This window comes from Rhinoraja longicauda, chromosome 27, assembly GCF_053455715.1.
Source record: "Rhinoraja longicauda isolate Sanriku21f chromosome 27, sRhiLon1.1, whole genome shotgun sequence".
NCBI classification, from domain to species: Eukaryota; Metazoa; Chordata; class Chondrichthyes; order Rajiformes; family Arhynchobatidae; genus Rhinoraja; species Rhinoraja longicauda.
The window spans coordinates 16,767,601-16,785,523 of record NC_135979.1 but is presented as its reverse complement, the minus strand read 5'-3'; the positions used below and the strand labels follow the sequence as shown (position 1 = coordinate 16,785,523).

The following is a 17,923-nucleotide window of genomic DNA, read 5'->3' as shown; positions in this document are numbered from 1 at the left end:
AAAATCAGGACATGCCGACAGAGTTTGTCCACTTAAGTGAACATCAGTTTATTACTGAAATTCCTTCAACCGATTCCATTGAAGCCTCGTATCTCGATCTCTCGCCCTGTGCTCAGCTGATGGCAACATTGCACTGTGTGGAGGAGACCAGGGATATGCAGGCGGCTTTTGTCCAGTTAGAAGAATGTGAAATGGTTGCTGAGCCACCTACTGCAAGTTGTCCTCTCGACCCCTCAGCACCTAGTGTAGATTTCACAAACTGTTCTCAGGACGTGATCATTTCTAATGTGATTGGTGCAGACTGTGATGCAGCCAAACCTCCTGGTAATTCCGATCAAGAAGAGCATGATTTTAATTCAGAAAGAAAAAGCAGTAAATGCCTTGAATTTGAAGAATGTGAAATTAATGTTCAATCGGAGCCCTCCGACTTTAAAGTGGAGCCTGATGCAGCAGAGATTCATATTCTTCAGAGGGACAACTTCACTGATTTTCAATGGGACAAACAGAAAGGTTTGATAGAGTTGGATGCAATAAAATGCTCAGACATTGCCGACCCTGTTGCTTTAGATCCAGTGGACACTGATACCACAGAAGCACTGTGTAACAGCGATAACTCAAAAATAAATTCTATGTCTGATGCGTTTGTTCAACATGGGAGAAGTTGCAGTGAGGTCTTGTTGATTGACGAGGATGCTGATGAGCAGACACTCGAAGCAATCAGGTTTCTTTTCCAACCTGGCGAAGATGAGGATACTATTAACACCACTATGGAAGGACAAGCAAACAGAGCTCAAAGTTGGGAGACTAGCCTGCAGGCTGATGTGCAGGAAAATGTTTCCACTTCATACATTGATGATGACTTTATCGAAGAAGGAATGCTGGAATCTTTATTTGAGATGCAGGAAGAATGCTTTGAATCCAGCCCTTGGAGATTGTCCTTAGACCCAGGACCACTCAGTAAACTGTTAGAGATCGGTGGAGACTGCTTGGTTGTGGACGCTTGTAAACCCGATTCTTCTGCTCCAAGTGAAGAGTTTGATACAGATGATGAGGTATTTATCTTCCTCTCTGATGCTTAACATCATTTTTAGGAAAACAGGTGCTTGGGCTTAACACGAAAACCTTTTGAAACTGCTGAGCTTTATTTACAGTGTCCTGTGACTAAATTAGAAATGTAAAACTTTTTAAGGGATTTTCATAAGCATCTGCAGTATTTGTAACAGTTTTAAGTAACAATTTCCCTCCAGGGATGAATAAAGTTCTATCGTATCATATCGTAAGTAAACTGTGATGCCCCTTGTGTGATTTCAGTCTTTCAAGGTCCTTCACCATGAGCTGCATTCAATGTAGTTAGTGTTTGTTAAATACATTTACAATATTATGACCTTCATATTACTGTAAATATATTTCACAAACACTTGTTAAAACCTTCTGCAAGATTTATGAAACTGCAGCAACTATTTTATTGCCTGATGCTCAGCTAATTATTTAAAACAAAATGTACTTGTCGATGGAGATGGACCACTCAGTTACGAGGAGAGACTGGCTAGATTGTGTTTGTTTTCCTTTGAGTGGAGGAAGCTGAAAGGAACTTGACAGAGACGTACTAAATTATAAGAGGTTCGTGGAAGGTGGACAGGGACATACTTTATCCATAACCAAGACATCTGAAATCAAAGGGCATAGCTTTAAGGTGAGGGGCAGAGGGGACTTGCGGAATATATTTTTCATCCACGGGTGTTTGCAATCTAGAATGTAGTGCCTGAAAAGATAGGATAGAAGTGCTTGCAACGTTATCAATTTACCTGGATATGCTCTTGAATCACCAAGGCAAAGAACGGTGAAAACTAAGTGCTGCTGAAAGGGATCAGTGCGGCTGAGTGCCCAGTGGTCAGCGTGGACCATTGCGCCCATTTTTGTGCTGTGTAACTATACTGAAACAGTAATATAAAAGCTAACGGTAGAATGGGAGAAAATAAATGTGGCATTGGCTATCAATGGTTATTACAGGCTGAGGTTGGATAATATTTCAATACTGACATAATGTTTATTTGGATTCCTATAAAAGATTTTTTTTATTTTGTATCTTTGAAATTACCACTGCACAGATTAGGTTTCAAGTCGTTGCTCAGATTTGATGATTTGCATGGTTTTAATGTGGAGGTGCAAGCAGACAAGTTTGATTGTTAAAAATATTTCTGCTGGTCAAATATTGCCTTGATGTCAAGGCCAGTCACTCTTGTCTAACCTCAGGAATTTACCTCTGATTCATGCTAGGGCTGAGGCTGTGAAAAGCTCTGGAATCAAGTAATGATAACAAAACCGGAATAGGGCATTGGTAAGCAGCTTATTGTTGAGTAAGTATAGCTAGAGAGCAATGTAAGAAAATAACTGCAGATGCTGGTACAAATCAAAGGTATTTATTTCACAAAATGCTGAACTCAGCAGGTCAGGCATCATCTCAGGAGAATGGGTGATGTTTCGGGTCGAGACCCTTCTTCAGACGAGCAAAGTCAATTACACCTTCCACCATATTGTTTGATAATGGGCAGATCGTTCAGCAGTTAACCAGAATAGATTTGGCCTACTTTTCATAAACTGGACAAACTTGGGCAATTTTCCGCATTGTTGGCCAACATTACATGGAGTGAATGGAAGATTGGTTGCTGTGGTGGTGTGGACTGCGGGTGGAAACCTACTCTGCCACCCAGAGTGTTTTGTGGGGCTCGTTAAATGGCAGAGAGTTGTGGGTGCAGTAGAATCCATCGTGCAATGCAGCCTCTTTCTCCCACTACTGCCCCCTTCCTGACTTCACATGCTGCGTCAGTACAGCAGCCAATATAATCAAGGGTCTTCATACCCTGGTCATTCTCCCTTCTCACCTTTCCCGCCGGGTAGAAAATACAAAAGCTTGAAAGCACCTACATCAGGTGCGAGACCAGCTTCTCCCCTGCTGTAATCAAACTCTTCGGAGGACCTCCCTTGCCAAGGATGCATTACCGATTTTCCCATCTACCTGGTTGTGACCCTTGCACCCTCTTTTATCTGCACTCGCTCTGTTTATTTTTTCATTTTGTACTCCGGTCCATACATGATATGAATGCAGTCATGTACGGTATGATCTGTATGGATATCGTCAAGTGTTTTTCACTGTATCTTGGTACACGTGACAATAATATACCAAAAACATTTTTTTTCACCCAGAAAATGCTTGAAATCTGGAAAACTCTCCCTCCGATGGCTCGTTGAGATAATTATTCTGGCGGCATTTAAGAAGTAATTAGATGAGCGCTTGAAATTGTACAGATGTTCATGAACCAAATGCTGAGAAATAGGATTCCTACGGGCCAGCATGTACCAAAGGCCTATTTATGTATTGTCTGACTCTGTGTCTGCGATTTGCTCTTATTTCTTTTTTCAGGTGCTTTCTATACATTAGAGCTTGCCATATTATCTGATAAATATATTCCAAAGTTTTGTACTTTCATATTCCTTTATTTTGAAATCAAAGTGAAATTCATTGCCACAGACAGCTGTGGAGGCCAAGTCAATAGATATTTTCAAGTAGGAGATTGATAGATTCCTGATTAGTATGGGTGTCAGGGGTTATGGGGAGAAGCCAGGAGAATGGGGTTGAGAGGGAAAGATAGATCAGCCATGATTGAATGGCGGAGTAGACTTGGTTTACTGCATCTAGAACTTAAGAACATGAAAGTAAGACTGTGTTTGCAACTGTGAAAACTATTAGAGCATTTTCTGGTGTTGATCATTTATAAGATCAAATATAATGTTGCACTTCCCATTACATTTTTTGATTTTTCAAAGCAGGACTTAAAAACATCTTGAATATCTGCACGAGGTGGACATTAATGAATCAATAACCTGTGCACCATGTGGTCGAAAGGTTTTCCAAATATTCATTTGGAGCTGTCTGGTTTTTTTCTGCCACTGCCTAACACAAATTGAGAATGTAATCCTTTGTTAATAACCTGCATATTACTATGCCTCTTTTCTTAGTGTCCAAAATTATTTGAATGTTAAGACAGGGCAATGTCGGCACTTGCTTTATGTAGCAGGCTGCTAGAATTGGATGCCGATTCTTCCATTTGTTGCAGAAATTGCAAACAAAGCGGTCTTTCCACATATTGATGAAAGGATTTGTTTTTAATTACGATGAAGCATTATTGGTTTAGCAGTGTTTTCTGTTCCTTTGTAAATCAGCCTGTGGTGCCACATAATATGTATGTCACAACAGCTGGGGGGGATCTACAGTCCAGTTGGCTTAAGGAATGAAAAAAATTGAATAAGTTAATTTATCACTTGTAACTGTTCTGCGATTCAGTGAAATTATGGCTGAAATTTGATTTCAGCACTACTTTCCTGCACTAATCCCAATACCCCTGGGTTTCCTTGGTATTTAATCATCTTTAGCGATCTACCTCAGCACAGGCAACTGTGCAGCCTGCTAGAATAGTGACATCCCAAGATTCACTAATCGTTTAAGTGAAAACATTATTTGCAAAATCCCTGTCCTGAATGGCCGACCCTTTATCTTGCGACTGTGACCACTCGTTCTGGACACCTCCGCCAGACGTTAGCACGCAACAAAAGTTTTTCACTGTACCTCAGTACACGTGATAATAAACTAAGCTAAGTTTAAACTTTGTATTGGCCCTGTGAACCCCATGTTATATGTTTTAGTTAGATCACCTCTTCAGATTTCCAGGCTTGAGAGTACACGTCTAGTTCACTTTTTTTTTAAAAGACACAAAATGCTGGAGTAACTCAGAGGGTCGGGCAGCATCTCTGGAGAACATGGATAGGTAATGTTTTGGGTCAAGACCTTTCTTCAGACTGATTGTGGGGGGGACACAGGGGATGGACAAAACTGGAAGAAAGAAGGGGCAGAACGAAGCTCAGCAGGTAATCTGTGGATATGGGTGAGAGAGGTTTTTTTATGGCCAGATGGTTGGACAAAGGCCAGAGATGAAAAGACCGAAGGTGTGAGATAAAAGAATTGATGAGTTACAAATTGTGAAGCTACAGGAAGGAATGTAGGTGGAAGGGGAGGAGAAGAGACAAACAGATGCAGTCCAGGTGTGGCATGGGGGGGAACAGTTTAAGTTACCTAGAATTGAAGAATTCAATGTTCATACCACTGGGCTGCAAGTGCTGTTCCTCCATTTTGCGTGTGGCCTCAATCTACCAATGGAATAGGCCCAGGATAGACAGGTCAGTCTGGGAAAGGGAAGAGAGTTAAAATGGTTAGCAGCCAGGAGATTCAGCACGCCTTTGCAAGCCAAGCAGAAGTGTTAGGCGAAACAGTCACCAAGTATACGCGTGGTCTTGCCGATGTACAGAAGGCCATTTCAGGAACACCAGATGCAGTAGAGGCACAAGTGAACCTCCATCTAACGTGGAGTCACCAGCAGTCCTTCCAGGTGAGACAGAGGTTCACGTACACTTGTATTATCAGGGTACTTATTACACTGATCCCCTCATCCAAATCGTTGTTTATAGAATGCCAAAGACTGTGCCCTGGTACCAATCCCCTCCAGTCCTAATGCAGGTTTTAGCTGAAAACATGGACAATTCCTCTCCCCACCCCACCAATCCACAGATGCCGCTTGCCCCACAGCATTTCTGCACCAGATTGTTTGTTACCCTTGTTTCCATTGGTTACATCCTCCCAACTTGAAAATGACCCATTTATTCCCCCGTTTTCTGTCAAATAATCAATGCTCATTCCACACTCATGTATTGCCCACAATAAAATGTTACGTACACTAGTTTTGTTTAATGACCTCTTGTGTGGTCTGTTAGTGGCATTGCATGAGTCCAAATGTACCACACCAACTGGTTCCGCCGTCTATTCTGCTTGTGACAAACTCAAATTTCAAACAGATTTGTCAACTATGTTTTTATTTCATAAATCCATCTTGTCTCTCCCCAGTCCTATATTAGTTTCCCGCTTCCTCAATAACAAATTCCAGTATATTCCCCACCGCTGATGTTATGCTAACAGGATTGAAAGGGCTCTGTTTCCTCTCTTTTCTTAAATAGTTGGGTTACATTGCAATCTTCCAGTCTGTAGTCACATTCTGTTCAAGAATCTAATATTGTGTAACAATCAATGATTCTGCTCTCTCCAGAGCTGCTGATTTCACAGCCCCAGGATGTATGTCAATGATTACTTTAAACCTAAAAGAACCAACCTTGTGACTGTTTTTATAAGATACATTTTCTAAATGGTTATGTGCATGGCTAGCTCAAATACCATCACATCTGTGAAAACCATTTAAAAAGCAGTTGGATCTCTGTCTGCATTTCTTTTCGCTCTGGCGCACTTGTTCTCTCACCCAACTTTATTCTCCTCGAAGATAAAATTCTGTCGAGAGACTTAGATCAAAGCAGGAGATTTTTATTGTCATGTGGGGACAGACCAGGTAAAAGGTGCATTGTAGGAAGGAACTGCAGATTCTGGTTTAAACCGAAGATAGACACAAAATCCTGGAGTAACTCAGCGGAACAGGCAGCATTTCTGGAGAGAAGGAATGGGTGGCGTTTCGGGTCCATGCCCATCTTCAGACTGGGTTATCTGGCTCAGGATCTTCTTTCCAGAGATGCTGCCTGTCCCGCTGAGTTACACCACCCATTTTGTGTGCATAGAAGGTGCAGTGCATTTTCTGTGCTGCAGATAACGAGCAAGGACTCTTAGAAACATAGAAACATAGAAAATAGGTGCAGGAGTAGGCCATTCGGCCCTTCGAGCCTGCACCACCATTCAATATGATCATGGCTGATCATCCAACTCAGTATCCCGTACCTGCCTTCTCTCCATACCCCCTGATCCCTTTAGCCACAAGGGCCACATCTAACTCTTCTGGAAGAGCTGAAGTCATTTTAAGTAAAATGTTAAATAAAGGAATGATTTTAAGTGACAATTATAAATAATTAAAATACAAAATCTTCTAAGTTTTACCAAAGACTACTCACAGAGTCAGAAAAATTTAAACAAAGGAGGCACGTTAAAAAAATTAATAGGAAATGTCAACCTCTTATACTCTTCCTACCAGGCATATGATATGTAGAGAATAGCTTCATTTATAACTGGGGGAAGACTGGAAGTTTTATATTTTTTTGGAGTACATTTGGTCACGCGTACATTATTCATGTGCCATAGTGCCCTTTTAAACATTTCTATCTGATCATGTTGAGTAACAAGTTTTTTTTTTACATCTCTAAGTTGAAATGTAATCTGAGTCCTCTGTTTTCAGTTCTCTGGAGTCAGCTAGTATAGGAAAATAACTGCAGATGCTGGTACAAATCGAAGGTATCACAAAGTGCTGGAGTAACTCAGCAGGTCAGGCAGCATCTAGGAGAGAGGGAATGGGTGACAATTCAGGTCGAGACCCAGTCTGAAGAAGGGTCTCGACCCGAAACGTCACCCATTCCCTCTCTCCTAGATGCTGCCTGACCTGCTGAGTTACTCCAGCATTTTGTGATACCTCTGGAGTCAGCTTTACTTGCACATCAACTTTCTAACATCTTAAGCTTGCTCGTTGTCTTAGATTAAGTTGGTAAAAGAAAATAATTATACAGACCTTTGAAAACAAAATTCAATCTGTTCCTCCATTTTGCATCTTTGAGCTTGATTTCAATCTATTCTGTTTTCCAAGAGACCTTTGTGCATCTGAGTTATTTTAATTTTGTATTGTCTTAAGAGTGGTTCACACAATGAATCCTCTAGCCCTTGAGATAATGTAATTAGATAATATTTCATTGTGACTTTTTGTGAGCAGTATTGTCTTTCTTTTATTTCAGACGTTTCAAAAGGTTCAGGTGGATCCTATACAGTACAAACTTCAGCAGGCCAATGGAGTGGGCCAGGGTCTTATTCAGAGTGCCGCAAAGAATGCGAATACCCAAGGACTGGAACATGATCTCGATGAAACCAATATCAGATGGAACACGCTCAACAAAAAGGTCAGTTTTTCTTTGTCATTTGTGCAAAGCAACCATTATTTGGCAGAGTGAGGGTAGTATAGTTATTTATTCCGATGGAGAAGTAATTGAAAAATATTTAAAATAAAATAAAATCTATATATTGAGACTGTAAACAGTCATAGAGTCTTACAGCATGGAAACAGGCCCTTCGGCCCAACTCGCTCACACCGGCCAACATGTCCCATCTGCACTAGTCCTACCTTCCTGCGTTTGGCCCATATCCCTCTAAACCTGTCCTATCCATGTCTAAATGTTTCTTAAATGTTGCGATAGTACCTGCCTCAACTACCTCTTCTGGCACCTTACCACCCTTTGTGTGAAAAAGTTACCCCTCAGATCCCTATTAAATCTTTCCCCCCTTAAACCTATGTCCTCTGGTTCTCGATTCCCCTACTCTGGGCAGGAGACTGTGTGTCTACACAATCTATTTCAGTCACAAGTTCAAAGGAAATTGGATTCATTCTGAATGTTGAGTTTCTAGAATGGCGAGCAAGTTGGTCAACAAGTTCTTGAGCATTTTTTTAAATGCTTATAAACATTATAATATTTATGCATACTCAAGGGCTCAGATTTTGCTGGCAGTTCCTTATCTAATATTCACATTTATTCTTACCTCCCAATGGCCACCATGAAGTGCAACAGTGTGGCAGGAGCTTGCTGATGCTCCCCCACACTTAAAGTGGGGGATCTGTTCTGAGATCCTGGGCTAGGTTACACCGACCTGCTTTAGAATCTGCAAGCCCCCTCATTTGAAAGTCAGTTGTAGGGCTGCAGAGAAGAAATATTTTTTTAAACTTAGGCCAGCTATGCTTTAGTCTTAAAGATATGCTTTTCATTATATTGCTGCATTTTTGAAATAATTGACTGATTTATTTACAACTGTTTTAAATGGTGTTGGATGCTCATAAACATTGATAAATTTTTGATGGAAAAGCTAAGGCCAAGGTTCTGCCATCTGTCTAAGTCTTGCAGAGCAACTAAATGGGCAGGGCTGGTTCTGGCTATCCCACGTTACCCATTACATCATTCATAGCCTTTCCATTAATCAAATCTTCGCCACTTGTCTCCGGATCTGTTGCAGTCAGCAATTTTGACTTTGCAGATTTATAGCAGGTAAACTTATCGAAGTGGCAGGCACAGGTGCCAAAAAATCTGGACCATCATATTTCATGAGAGTTCGAAGCACTTAATACAGAACAAATTATTTAGAAGTGCAATCACACTTGCTTTTGAATGAGACCATTCAACCATTTTCCACTTGCCACAAGCAACAGCATCTTGTGTTGAAACAAACTAACGAATCAGAAAAAAACAGCTTCAATTCTGCCCATTTGAAGGATGTGTAGGAAGGAACTGCAGATGCTGGTTTACACCAAAGATTGACACAAAATGCTGGAGTAACTCAGCGGGACAGGCAGGTGCTGCTTGTCCTATTGAGTTACTCCAGCATTTTGTGTCTATCTTGAAGGATGATTAGCTTTGGTAGTACAGCAGTAAAAGGATTATAATTTTCCTGACCGCACATAGTCCCGTCCCCCCCCCCAATCCTGAGAGCTTCCAGATATCTCTATTGAAAGTGCAAGTGCACATATGCGCTTAACAAGCGATGGAGGATCGCAGTTCCCTCCGTGCGCCGATACAGTTGAAGAGCCAAACATAACCCACTGTGAGCTAACAGGAACAAAAGGCAATTGGATGAGCGTGTGAGTACAACTAACAACTTACACATGCAGCAATGAGAAAAAGATTTTATGAACATTTAAAAAATGATAATTATTTTCAAGAGATGAAAAAGTAAAATTTGCCAAAAGTAAACTTCATCAAAAAAGACTGTGCTTCAGAAGAAATACAAAACAGTGATGAAGTCTTAATTTGTAAGAGCGATGCATGAACATTTGCCGACTTACAATCATCTACTCAGTGCTAATCCCCTACGGTGAAGCAGCTGGTAAATCATGTCCAACATGACAGTTGAATGTCCACTTTTATTTACTGCATCCCTTTACATCTGTCTCTCTATCTCTTCCCTGTCCCCAAATTCTTACCTGCTCCACCCCCACTTCCTGTCCTTTCTCCCATCTATTCTTCTCTTCTTACAATCATTTCATTCTTGATATTTTTTCTGTTACACTTCTGTTTGAGGAGGGGGAACCCTGAATAAGAGTTGTTAATACTTCATTTTCCCAGGTGGCAGAACGTATCTCTCAGTTACAAGAGGCACTGTTGCATTGTGGAAAATTCCAGGATGCTTTGGAACCTTTACTGAGTTGGCTGACAGATACTGAAGAGCTAATTGCCAACCAGAGACCTCCTTCAGCGGAATATAAAGTGGTGAAGGCACAAATTCAGGAGCAGAAGGTATTTTTTTGTTATCTGAACGGTGTCCGATGTGAAATGTCATAGATTAGAGGGCATAGTTTTAAAATCCAGGGGGCAAAGTATAAAGGAGATTCACGGGACAGGTTTTTTTTACATCGACAGTGAGGGGTGCGTAGAATACGCTACCAGGGGTGGTGGTAAATGCAGATACGACAGTGGCATTTAAGAGGCTTTTAGATAGGCACATGGATGGAGGAATATGGGTCACATGCAAGTAGAGGAGATCAGTTTAACGGCATCATGTTCAGCATCGAGATTGTGGTGTTTTGCGATGTTCTGTTCCGGTGCTGTACTATTTTCAGTTGGCTGTGTATAATTTAATAGCTATACACTAAAAGGATAAAACTTAAAATATGAAGCCAACTTATAAAGTACCTTGTTGAATTTTTACATTTCCGGATTCTGACCAACAAAGAGACATTTGTTCCATTTGCAAAGATGAACAAATGTCAATCCACCAGGTCTTTGCCAAATCAGAATAACTAAAATCACTGTTTCTCTACAAATCTTTGGGAAATGATATTTGTTTCAATGCCAGTTTTCCATCTTAGAGTCTTGTCCTGATGAAAGTATTTGGAAAATCAGTTTGTTTTTCTGCAGATGCACATAATGACAACATACATTCCACTAACATATCGCTCGTGTTGCTTATATCTAAGTTGAACATAAGGAAACAGATGTTCAATTTCCCTCAGCTCAAAAGTAGCAGGCCAGCAAATGTTTTCGTCAAGGCCATGTCACAGCACAATTCAACAGTGTGCAAGAGCACGGCACATTGCTTTCAGGGAACAAACTAAATGTGCTTCGAGGTCACTAGGTGGGCAGAGTGTTACAGAGGAATAAATCAGTTTGAGGAGCCGGTCACCAAAGATCAAGACCGAGGGGTTCATTTACATGGACGAAAATGGGTAGGCAGGGTAGTTGGACCAGAAAATCTATTCTGAGAAAATCCATTGGAAAGGAATTTTGAGATGAGTGTTGGTATCTGATAATTGTTAAACAGAATTGGAAATTGCCAATTGGCAAGGCTAGATAGAGGGATTGGGTTAAGTTTGAGCGAGAAGGTTGGTAATATATTAATATTTGGAGTATCGCATGCAGTTCTGGTCGCCCCATTACTGGAAGGATGTGGAGACTGGGGAAAGGTGACAGAGGAGGTTTACCAGAATGATGGACACAAAGTGCTGGAGTAACTCAGTGGATGAGACAGCATCTCTGGAGAACATAAATAGGAGAAGTTTTGAGGTCGGGATTTTGTGTCTATCTTTGGTTTAAACCAGCATCTGCAGTTCCTTCATACACATTGGTGTTATTTTCCCAGAATTAAGTAGATTTTAGCTGAATTTTATTACCTGATTCAATTTTTGGCCTGCGTTTTAATAAAACTCTTCAACCATAAGCTTAAAAGAGGTGTGTAGGAAGGAGCCGCAGATGCTGGTTTACACCGAGGGACACAAAATGCTGGAGTAACTCAGCGGGGCAGGCAGCACCTCTGGAGAGAAGGAATGGGTAACGTTTCGTGTCTGAAGAAGGGTCTTCAGTCTGAAGAAGGGTCTCGACCCGAAACGTCATGAGAGGTGTTTAATATTGTTGAAAATGGCTTTTCAGTGGGGGTAAATGTGAATTAGATCATTATTATATGAATAATTTCTTAAGCAGTTTAGAATTCTACCGTTTCATCTGTGTTGTATATTGTTTTAAGCTCGCCATTCAATGTTACCACCCCTTTATAGTTTGGCTAATTTGTGGGCGAGAGGTTTTGAGTAACCAAGATTTCAAGTGTGATAGACCTTTTGCAGATCCCCAATAAACATTTCCCGTTCTGCTGTATTAAAGGAATAACCTCTCGGTATTGTGCTTGTTAAAAAAAGATCAGTGTTGTGTTTATTGATATCTTTGGAATTAAGGATAGCAGTACTGAAGGGATTGTGACGGAGTGTTCTAATGGCAGCGGAACAGAGCCAGCTTTGCGAGTTAAATCTGCCCGCTCGTGGTTAGAAAAGCATTACCCCTGGAAGAATGAAAAGGTTGGGAGCCTAGTGGTAGTTCTGAACCTGCGTGCATTACGCCTCCTTGAATGTTACTGTTGCATTGTGCTCGGATGAGAAACTAATCAGTCGATGGGATCTTCATCATGGAGCATTTTTGGCTGGCGGTTTTGGCACAGTTTGCAGCTTGTTTTCTGTCAGCAAAACATTATATTTAACCTTTATATTTGTGGTCTCCCCAATGCATGCTTTGGCAGGTACAGTATATCTGCAGCTCTGCTGTAGATTAGGAGGGGGGAAGTAAATTTACATGTGCCTGATATAATTACCATGGAATTGAAAAGCTTTCACAGAACAAATGCTTACTTTTCCATTTAAATTCTATCTATCCTCAAGCACAGTATAGTTGAACATCTGGGTGGGGGGAGGAAACATCTGTATATTTTAAGACATTTATGGAAAGTGCAGGAAAGGACCAATAATCTGACATTCATTTGTTTGGATATCCTAATGGTTCAGCATCTGGTTCAGTCATTAGTCCAGCATGTGAGCAGAAGGTGCAGAGTGTAAGTGAGGTGTGGGGGTCTAGCAAGTGGCCAGGGCTGGTGTCCCGACTATGGGTCAAGTGTGCATCCAGGAGAGTAGCCAGAACAATAGCGGTCTGGAACATGGGTAGTTCTGCGGCCATTAACGCGATTGTGGGATGTTTATATACTTGCTGCTTTCTTCAAACTCACAGGTTCATTGGAAAATGTATTATCCCACTGTGTAGCATGAAAAAATAGTGAAATAAAAGTATGTTCAGGTATTAACAGGAGGAGCAGAAGACCATAAGACATAGGAGCAGATTCTTGCCATTTAAAAATAGACTTGACTTGACCCCCACCACCTTTTGTGGCAATGAATTCCACAGATTCGCCATCCACTGGCCAAAGAAATTCCTCCTTGCCTCCATTTTAAAGCTACGTCCTTTTATTCAGAAGTTGTGCCCTCTGGTCCTAGACTTTCCCACCACTGGAAACATCCAAAACTCCAGAATTCCACCTGTACAACAGTACCAAATCCCAAAAGTGTCAAATTATCAGAGTTTTACTGTGTGAAGACATATTGGTACTTTTAAGTTTTCAAGGCCGATGCATCACAGTATTATTCTATGGGGGAAGCAAAGACAAATTTAAATCTGTGAAGAAATGTTGGTACTTTTATGTATTCATGGCTGAAACATCACTACATTATTCAATGGGGAATGCAAAGACACATTTAAATCTAAAGTGCCTGGAAACTATTGCCATTGGTACTCATTTTCATTTTTTTTCCTCTCAGCTCCTACAAAGGCTACTAGATGATCGCAGGTCCACAGTTGATATCATTAAGGTGGAGGGAGAGAGGATTGCAGAATCTGCAGAAACAGCAGAAAAGGATAAGATCCAGAAACAACTGAAAAAACTGCGGGGCAGATGGGACGGTTTACTGAGCAAGGCTGCTGCAAGGTACGTGGCCTTTTTATTTTCATAGAGTCAAGAGTGTTTTATTTTCATATGCCCCAGATAGAACAATGAAATTCTTACTTGCTGCAGCACAACAGAATATGTAAACAAAGTACACTGTAAACAATATGATAAACGAGAGATTAAAAAAAAGTTCAGTGTGTATATATACACATACAAGTACACACACATGCATATATACATATACACACACATACTCAAAAAACAAACAATGGTAATGCAATAATAATAATAATAGTCTTTGTAGTTCAGTTTATTTGAGGTTGTAGTGTTTAATAGCCTGATGGCTGTAGGGCTGTTCCTGAACCTGGACGTTACAGTTTCCAGGCTCCTGTTCCTTCTTCCTGATGGCATGGTGAAATGAGTATGTGGCCAGGATGGTGTGGGTCTCTGATGATGCTGGCTGCCTTTTTGAGGCAGCGACTCCGATAAATTCCTTCGATGGTGGGGAGGTCAGAGCCGGTGATGGACTGGGCAGTGTTCACAACTGTTTGAAGTCTTTTCCGCTCCTGGACGATCAAGTTGCCGATCATGATGCAACCAGTCAATAGGCTCTCTACTGCACACCTGTAGACGTCCAAGAGATAGAGACTAATCAAGGTGGTCATCAAACGTATAGAAACCTGCTTCAATTTTTCAGAACTGCAATTTCCAACCAGTCATTCATACTCAGGCAGAATTTCAAGTCAATTTTTTCTATTGTTTATTTGAATGGGACAGATAGCCACACATTGATTTATTCACAAAATGCTGGAGTAACTCAGCAGGTCAGGCAGCATCTCGGGAGAGAAGGAATGGGTGACGTTTCGGGTCGAGACCCTTTTTCAGACGCGCCTCCAGATAGCCACCCATACCTGTCATTGACCTCTGTGGTAAGTGCAAGCTTATCCAATACAGTTCCAAGGTTATCACTTGCACTCCCAAATCAGCCCAAGCCTCAATGGCAATTACGTGCATAGCACTGGGACCTTGCATGATAAATGTCAGCACCTTTCAGAATCATTTGAACATCAAACAATTTGAAGAATGTAAAATATGTTAAATTAAAATAATTACAAACAAACTCTCCAAATGCTGCTGCTCTATTATGAAGAAGCCGTGCTTTGGCTTTTTAATTTTATTTGAATCAATATCTTTATCACTCAGGTAGACACAAAATGCTGGAGTAACTCAGCGGGATAGGCAGCATCTTTATCACTCTGTCTCCTCCCTATTCAAATGCATGAGTCACTGTTCGTGCATTTAATGTAACCTGACTCAGTTTTAAAAGCCTTACTCGTTCGAGATTTATCACTTTCTATCATTTTTTACTTGGTGGCATTTTATATGGAGAAATGCCCAAAGTTCAACTTTGAAATGTCAGCATTGATTGCCAAAATCCAGTCCAATAACTTAGTTGCTTGAATATCAGTGTAACAGTGCCATGATTGCTAAGATTCATATCTGTATCATGGGGAAAAAATAAACCGCATTTACAGAACTTGCAATGATTCTAAAGTGAAACATTAGAAGGGCTGACAGTCTTTAAAAAACTGACCTGCATCTATATTGATAATTATATTAATTTCAGAGAATACATTAATGGAAAAGGATTTAGATTTAGATTGGGTTCAGGAGAATCTCAATATATGCTTACTTGAAAATACCTTAGTCTGAGCACTATGAGCTAATGATTGCAGCTGGTGGACTAATAATGTTGTAATAGCAATTGAAGTGGTAAACACTTGACTGCATTTGGGCTGTAATAATTTCATGAGCATGTGCAGCTGCATGGAGAATCACTATCAACAACATTTACAACAGCTTAATGTAAACCCAAGATAATAGTTACTCCACTTTAGCTTTATAGATCCATTCACGTTATTTCAATCTGTACTCAAGTGTTTAGGATTTGCTAGGAATACAAATGTTTTTACTGAGGGTAACACACTGGGAGAAAAACGTGTTCATTTCTATTAGCAAATTTGATTTCAAACACCATGTATATGAATAAGTGGATATGAACCCTGTGATTTTGATTGGAAATGAATGTCTCCTTATTTTAAAAGAAACCACTTTCTCAGCATTTACACGTGGAAAATTCTGCACAGAGGTGCACATAATTCATATGACTTTCACCTCAATCATGTAGGAAAATAACTGCAGATGCTGGTACAAATCGAAGGTCACCCATTCCTTCTCTCCAGAGATGCTGCCTGACCCGCTGAATTACTCCAGCATTTTGTGATACCTTCACCTCAATCACAGTGATTACATGGGATGGATTGAAAGATGATGGCTTCCCTTATCCCATAGTGTAGCAAAATCTTCAGAGTCCATGGTCATGCAGTACAGCTACATTCTGCAAATTCAAATTCTGCCCTGGCTCCGCATGGGTGCAGGTCTTTTTCTCCCCATCGGACAATGTGCCCTGTCTAGTTTGCAGAAGACATTGTCATTTTATTTCACAAACTGGCACAATCGTGCAATTTGATGCAATAAAATCTATGGTGAATTGACAACTCTGTTTATTTGACTTAGTCATATCTTCACTATGGTTTTATTTTCAATGGGGACCAATAATGTCCAGCAGATGTTTCTGCTCTGTATCTAGTTTTCTACAGTTTTGTACAGTTAAACTTAGTTAGCTGGAAGAGAGTGGCAGACAGTATTTCATTTATATTGATTGGTGACTTTGTGTGCATGAACATTTCCACTCCAAAACATACTTCAAAAAGCTAGAGTGGTCCATCACAATGCCTTGCTTTGTTTATTGATACAGGCAGAAGCAATTAGAGGATATTTTGGTCATTGCAAAGCAGTTCCATGAGACGGCAGAGCCGCTCAACGACTGGTTGACCAGTAAAGAGAAGAAACTGGCCAACTCCGAACCTGTAGGAACTCAAACTGCGAAAATCCAAAAGCAAATTACACGTCATAAGGTAAGAGATAGCATACCATATCAATTCAAATGTGGTCTTCTGTAAATATATGGCATGTTTTAAAATATGAGATTATTTAGACACAATCCCCTTACAATCTCCTCTGAAATGCAAATGATTTTCATCTCCGTACTATTATCAGAAATTAAAATTTGAATTTTCTTGTATTTTACTGCAAGGCCTCTAGTTTGATGTTCAATTAAGAATTTTTTTTAAATGGAACTTTAAAAAAAAATTCAAAACTACTGAAGAGGATTGGACTTCAATAAAGTGATTTCTTTGAACTTCTAGATTTCTCACTAATTCTGTGAGGCATCAAGGTTTCTTAGGGAGACCGGCCCACCAGGATCTTTTCATGTTCCGTATAGATGGCCTGTATTATTGTGTTAGCGATGACACAGGCCTTTGGGCCAAACATTGATGCCAGCCAAGAATCCCCATCGAAGCTACTAAGGGCCTGCGATTGGCCATATACCTCCAAACCCTGCCTATCCATGTATCTGTCTGTATCTGTCTTTTTAAATGCTTCATAGTACCTGCCTTAACTACCTTCTCTGGCAGCTCATTCCAAATACCAATTCCAAATACCCACCACCCTCCTGTGAAAAAGTTGCCCCCAGGTTCCTATTAAATCTTTTCGCTCTCACCTTAAACCCGTGTCTTCTTGTTCTTGATTCCCCTACTCTGGATAAAAGACTCTATGCTTTGACCCTAGCCATTTCCATCATGATTTTATGTATCTCTACGATCACCCCTCGACCTTGTTGTGCTCCAAGGAATAAAGTCCTGGCCTGCCCAGCCTCTCCCCATAGATCAGGCGCTCAAGTCCTGGCAACATCAGCAGAGTTAACTAAGCAGAGAACACGGATAAGATGAAATCACAATCAAGATAATAATGTATTTGTCGTACATCCATGTTCAAACTAAAATGCACCATTAGATGAAAGAATCCTCTTTTTGAAATGTGCTTGCTGTTGTTCCAGCTGATACTAGCTAAATTGTACAAAACCTTGATCCTTCATTGACTTGTGTAGCTCATCGTTCACAGGGTGAACTAGCTCATTGGGAATTCAGGTTGAGAATATCATTAGATTCATAATTATTCCAACACTGCTGTGCT

At 40.6% G+C, this 17,923-nt stretch overlaps 1 protein-coding gene across 11 annotated transcripts in view; it reads left to right on the top strand.

The window, feature by feature from the left end:
* The window catches only part of macf1a (microtubule actin crosslinking factor 1a), a 419,348-nt gene that overhangs the window by 325,078 nt on the left and 76,347 nt on the right, over positions 1–17,923 (top strand). For all 11 annotated transcript variants that reach the window (XM_078423295.1, XM_078423293.1, XM_078423294.1 and 8 more), the window contains 4 exons: positions 7,825–7,986; positions 10,195–10,365; positions 13,698–13,864; positions 16,644–16,803. In XM_078423295.1, coding sequence (XP_078279421.1) covers positions 7,825–7,986; positions 10,195–10,365; positions 13,698–13,864; positions 16,644–16,803 — 660 coding nt within the window. The remainder of the gene's footprint in view (positions 1–7,824; positions 7,987–10,194; positions 10,366–13,697; positions 13,865–16,643; positions 16,804–17,923) is intronic.